Genomic DNA, 6116 nt, shown 5'->3' on the forward strand with positions numbered 1-6116 from the left:
AATGAGGTAAGATCTATAATATGGTGCCTAGTATTTAGCAAGCAGTAAATAAATGTTGGTTCCGCTTTCCACCCCTACCCTTTCTTCTCAAGTACAGTTAACATATCCAAAGTAAAACATTTTATTGGCTATTTATTAAGGGTCTATAGCCATAATTAGTCAAAAAACTAATAAAGATGAGGTGCTGAGGGAGAAGTGAAAGTAAAGATAGAAAAAGTGGGATGCAAGTAAGGCTTTCAAAAGGGCCCACACCAAAGGTTCCCATCACCTCAAAAGAGTGCTAGCAATGACTCTTAGGACTCAAGGATTAATCAGATTATGAAATAGCATGCCTAATAAATGAAAATACAGTGACTAACAGTGAAATTTTTTTTATCATTCTGGAGAAAGTGGGAGAAAAGTCACACACATTAATAATCCATGATGCCAAGATTCTGAGGAATAAAAATTTCCCAGCTAGGAGGGATGCCTCCCTCAGTTTTTGTTTTATTAATATGAATAAAAAGCATCTGCTCCTTCACCAACAAGTCTTGTACTCAAAAATAACTGACCCAAGTCTGGGAGAACAACCAATTCAAGTGTGAAGGGCTGAGGCTTCCAAACACATCCACTGTTTCCTATCATGCATCTTCATCTCAGTGGTGACATGGTCACCTGTGGCAGGGATCCAAAGGGGGAAGGAGCAGCAGATGTCTATGAACACTGTGTGGTGACAGTGGCTCACAGCCTCCAGACTCATAGCTCTGTGTGATGGCCTTCTGCCTTCAACAACTCACTGGGCTTCATGAAGATGCCTTCCATGGCTTTCCAGTAATTGTTCTGGCTTGGCTGGGCCATGCCATGCACCTCTTTTTGCCCACTGATGGGTCGACCATATTGTTCTCCTGTGACAGACAGCAGAACCTCAGTGGAAGAATGCTTGAACCGCACCTCACCATCCCTCACCCAGTAGGGCCCATTACAGAGCACTGTCCAGTCATCCAGATAGTCGCCTTCACCTTCCTCACCAAAAGCACTCACTTCCTGGAAGACACAGATAGGTAGCGACATTAGTATAGCTGACACATAGGCTTGAAAAGGGGAGAGAGGCAATGGGAATAAAACTAAGACTATCCAAAAGTGATAAATAAGAGGCTTTCCAATGTTGTTTAAAAATAAATAAAATAAAATAAAATAAAACTGTGGAAAAAAGATAAAAAGACACCAAGGACATGAAATCACTTGCCATAAGATTATGGTCCAAACGTTTACTTTGCAAATATTCCTCTATGTGCCTTATATTTTCTATTATAGTCTTAAAATACTTTACCTCTTGTTATTTGACTTTAAATATTCCTGCCTCATTCCCTTAACTAGACATTAAGTGACGTGGTGAGAAACACAAGTTGGAAAGGGGATGGGCTCTGGAAACAGGCAAACCTTGAATGTCAGCTTTGTCCCTTCCTGTGTAACTCCTTTGGGCTTTCATTTTCTCCTCTATAAAATGATGACAATACCTTACAAAATAATTGTGAGAATTAAATAAAATAATAAATATTAATTGAGCAGAGTACAGCAGATTCTATCTTCCACTCGTAATCTAATCCCATTCCCCATAAGGCCAAAAATTCAGAGTTTCTATCACAATTTTAAAAGTAACTGATTATTTCAGACATACATAATTTTTTTTTAATTGAAGTATAATTGACCTACAACACTATGTTCAGTTCCAGGTGCACAACACAGTTACTCAATATTTCTATACATTACAAAATGACCACTACCAGACACATACAATTTAAATATACACTAAGCTATAAAATTTTAGATGATAAAAATCAGTCATTTGGAAATAAAGTCTGTAAGACTAAAGGCAAAAGAAACTGCACATAATTAACAATTCTCCTACTAATACTTGTATACTGGAACTGAACAAGTTAAGTAAATGGATGACAGTGTTAGCAGCCCGGTGTCTCACTGTTAGAATGGGAATTCACAAATAAGCAAAGGGAGGAGGCTAAAATGGTCTATGTGGCAATGGATTAGAATTGGAGGCATCAGTAAGAACTCATGTTTAACTTAATACAGATATAGATGGTTACATATGTGAACACTTACAATAAATATGAGTATATACACGTACATACATATATTTCTTTGCTCTGTCAGGTAAGAGGGCCTAAAAGAAACAAAACCCCCTAGCAACAAGTTCATGGAAGGCCTAGATCTTGGTTTAAGAATACCCTTTTCCAATAAAAGGAAGCAGGACTCCATAGGCAAATAACTGATTCTAGGACTGGGGCAAGAAATATACAAGATGAGCCTGGAATATCTTTTACTGCCAGAAAGTAAGGAAGTGTTAAAACACAGCCACACGCATACACAATGATGGGAGCAGGTCAAATGGACACAGGAGACAACTGAAAGAGCTCCCAACAGCCGAAGTTGGAAAAATGTGAGCAACATAATGAAGACAGTGATACTGGATTATAACTCAAAGTATAAAATAAATATCCAGGAGTCCATACCAATGAAAATAAATGACTGAATAGAGAAAAGACAAATCTTCCATGCAGAAGAATTTCAAATAAATTATGTAACTATTCTACCCTAAAGGAAGAGGAGCATAACTCCCAACTCAAGTATGAGCTGTGCACAGTGACTTGCTTCCAAAGAGTACAGTATGGAAAGGGAAAAAATGAAAAGAATAACTTTACAAGAGAAACCTGAAAAACACTACTTCAGCCAGGTAATCAATATCAACAATCATAAGATACTATGTACCCTTGATAGATGGGATGAAAATGGCACCTCTGTGGTCTTCCTCCCCAAAACCTTTATAAATCCAGTTTAATCATAAGAAAAATATCAGACAAATTCCAACAGAGGAGCATCCTATAATATACCTGACTAGCACTCCTCAGAACTATCAAGGTCAGGACTTCCCTGGTGGCACAGTGGTTAGGAATCCGCCTGCCAATGCAGGGTACATGGGTTCAAGCCCTGGTCCAGGAAGATCCGACGTGCCACGGAGCAACTAAGCTGTGCACCACAACCACTAAGCCTGCGCTCTAGAGCCCGCAAGCCACAACTACTGAGCCTGCGTGCTGCAACTACTAAAGCCTATGCACCTAAAGCCCGTGCTCCGCAACAAGAGAAGCCACCACAATAAGCAGCCTGTGCACCGCAACGAAGAATAGCCGCCACTCGCCGCAACTAGAGAAAGCATGCGTGCAGCAACGAAGACCCAACGCAGCCAAAAATGAATAGATAAATTTATAAAAAATAAACTATCAGGGCTTCCCTGGTGGTGCAGTGGTTGAGAGTCCGCCTGCCGATGCAGGGGACACTGGTTCGTGCCCCGGTCCGGGAAGATCCCACATGCCGCGGAGCGGCTGGGCCCATGCACCATGGCCGCTGAGCCTGCGCGTCCTGAGCCTGTGCTCCGCAACAGGAGAGGCCACAACAGTGAGAGGCCGGCCAAAAGAATAAAAAATAAAAAATAAACTATCAAGGTCAACAAAAACAAGGAGAATCTGAGAAACTGTCACAGCCAAGAGGAGTCTAAGGAGATGACTAAAGGAGATGATAAATGTGGTGTGGATGGGATCCTGGAACAGAAAAAAGACAGTAGGTAAAAACTAAGGAAATCAGAATGAACTATAGACTTTAGATGATAACAACATATCAGTATTGCTTTATTAACTGTAGCAAATTTACCATACTAATGTTAAGATGTTGATAAGGAAAAATATGTACAGAGGGGGAGTGGGAGGGAAGCAGTCATTAAGGGATCCACATCCTTTAGAAGTTCAAGGCTTAAAAAAAATGGCACAATACCTAATTCATTTTCCTAATGTGGTTAGTTGGCATCATTAAAAAATAATAATTTTTATCGCAAGTTTGGAAAACACTGGGTTTATTACAAGATTTATCAAGATAACTTATGATACACTAACATATACCTATTCTCTCTTTCCTCATTTCTTGATTTGATCTAAACGTAGAGTCTCCATTTTGACCAGAAACAACTTCCTTCACACTTATGAGACAGAGGCAATTCTTCAGGTCTGCACAAAAGAGAAGATCAATACCTGGAAAAGAAAGGGCTAAGAACCAAGATATCAAACAACTCAACTGAGTAATGAGCAGCAATGACCCACAGGATGCCACCTCACCTGGTTTCCAGAAAGAGGTGAGGTGAAGTGGTGACTATGGAGGTTTCGGCCAGTGTTGACATGTGTCAGCCGGATGGGCTGACCACATCTGATGGGGGTTCCCCTCTCACACACTGTGGCCGTCTTCCCCCGTATCCTCCAGTAACTATTGCTGTCATCCACAGAGGTTACACCTGTCACTGACTGCTGCCCACTACCTGCATTCAAAAAGAAAAGAGGGTGAGCTCAATCTGACCCCTCTCTTTCCTATGGCTAATAATGTGCCCTGTGTCATAAAATAGGTTTTGGGGCTGGGAAGGAAACCCCATGATTCACATTTTTTTCTTCTATGACATTAAAATATATATGAAAAACGCTAAGTATATTTATATAGTATTAGTTATTATATAATAAACTATGTTTAAGAGTGTACCACATCAGGGCTTCCCTGGTAGCACAGTGGTTAAGAATCCAATCCGCCTGTCAATGCAGGGGACACAGGTTTGAGCCCTGGTCCGGGAAGATCCCCCATGTCGTGGAGCAACTAAGCCCGTGCACCACAGCTACTGAGCCTGAGCTCTAGAGCCCGCAAGCCACAACTACTGAGCCTGCGTGCCACAACTACTGAAACCTGCGCACCTAGAGCCCGTGCTCCGCAACAAGAGAAGTCACCGCAATGAGAAACCCACGCACTGCAATGAACAGTAGCCCCCACTCACCGCAACTAGAGAAAGCCCGCACACAGCAACGAAGACCCAATGCAGCCAAAAATAAATTAATTAAAAATAAAATAAAATGAGACCGTTTTTTGCGGTCAACTTTAATCCAACAAGCCATTACAGCTCTCCTATTCCTGTAAGTGATATATCCAACATATTACAAAAGTTTTTTTTTTTAATTTACAATTTCAACTTTTTTTTTTTTTTTTTAATTTGGCTGCATTGGGTCTTTGTTGCTGTGCACGGGCTTTCTCTAGTTGTGGTGAGCTGGGGCTACTCTTCATTGCAGTGCGCAGGCTTCTCACTGCGGTGGCTTCTCTTGTTACGGAGCACAAGCTCTAGGTGCGCAGGCTTCAGTAGCTGTGGCACACGGGCTTAGTTGTTCCGCGGCATGCAGGATCTTCCTGGACCAGGGCTCGAACCCGTGTCCCCTGCATTGGCAGGTGGATTCTTAACCACTGCACCACCAGGGAAGTCCCACAAAAGTATTCTTAAGTCATCTAAATTTGGTTCATACTACTTACAAATGGTGCGATTTTGCAGGTTACAAGGTACTAGGTTAAACATGTAGCTACAGGCTTGAAAAAAAGTGGAAATATACAAATAATAATTGCTAACCAGCTAACGTGTACTTGAGCAATTACTGAGTATCAGATACAAACCCAGGCTTTTTACTTGAATATTCTTAATTGATACATTCATCTACTCTCTGAGGTAGCTATTATTATTATTACCCCCATTTTACACTGGAGTGTTAAAAAGGCTGAATAATATGCCCAAGATCACATAATCTTAAGAGACAATGCAGGGTTTGAACCTAAGTGGGCCAACTCTAGAACTCACACTCTTAACCACTCTACCACCTGGCCTCCTACAAAGCTTTATTTTCTGTTAAGTTCCCCCAAATAGGCCACTCATAAAAACTCAAGGGATATTCTCTTCCCTGGGCCTCATTCACTACTCAATTCTTTGAAGGCACTCCATATTTCCCAGACTCTTTCCTCAGTCACTCTTGCCTATTCCTCCTAGCTTTCCCTTCAGTCCTCTGGCCCTGCCTGGCCACAAACTTTTGATGACACTTCCCTTTTACCACTTAACATAACTGCGTTGTACCAGTTATCTGGGTGAATGTTTATGACTAAATGACCAGTTTCTCTCTCTTGCTTCTTCTACTCAATGATTTTGTTATATCTAAAAAAAAAAAAAAAAAAAAAGCCAAACCACCCCCCCCCCCCCCTTCCGGGTTACTCCTTTACCTTTC

At 41.3% G+C, this 6116-nt stretch overlaps 1 protein-coding gene across 1 annotated transcript in view; it reads right to left on the reverse strand.

Annotated features, from left to right (window-relative positions):
• Window positions 1-365: 365 nt before the first annotated feature.
• Window positions 366-6116, reverse strand: part of SDF2 (stromal cell derived factor 2) — a 7972-nt gene continuing 2221 nt past the window's right edge. The window contains exons 2-3 of the mRNA XM_007452421.1: window positions 4158-4354; window positions 366-1023 (exon numbers count right to left, since the gene is read on the reverse strand). Of these exons, the coding sequence (XP_007452483.1) occupies window positions 736-1023; window positions 4158-4354 (485 nt within the window). The 3' untranslated portion in view covers window positions 366-735. The remainder of the gene's footprint in view (window positions 1024-4157; window positions 4355-6116) is intronic.

Source organism: Lipotes vexillifer, unplaced genomic scaffold (assembly GCF_000442215.2).
Source record: "Lipotes vexillifer unplaced genomic scaffold, Lipotes_vexillifer_v1.1 scaffold216, whole genome shotgun sequence".
Taxonomy (NCBI): domain Eukaryota; kingdom Metazoa; phylum Chordata; class Mammalia; order Artiodactyla; family Lipotidae; genus Lipotes; species Lipotes vexillifer.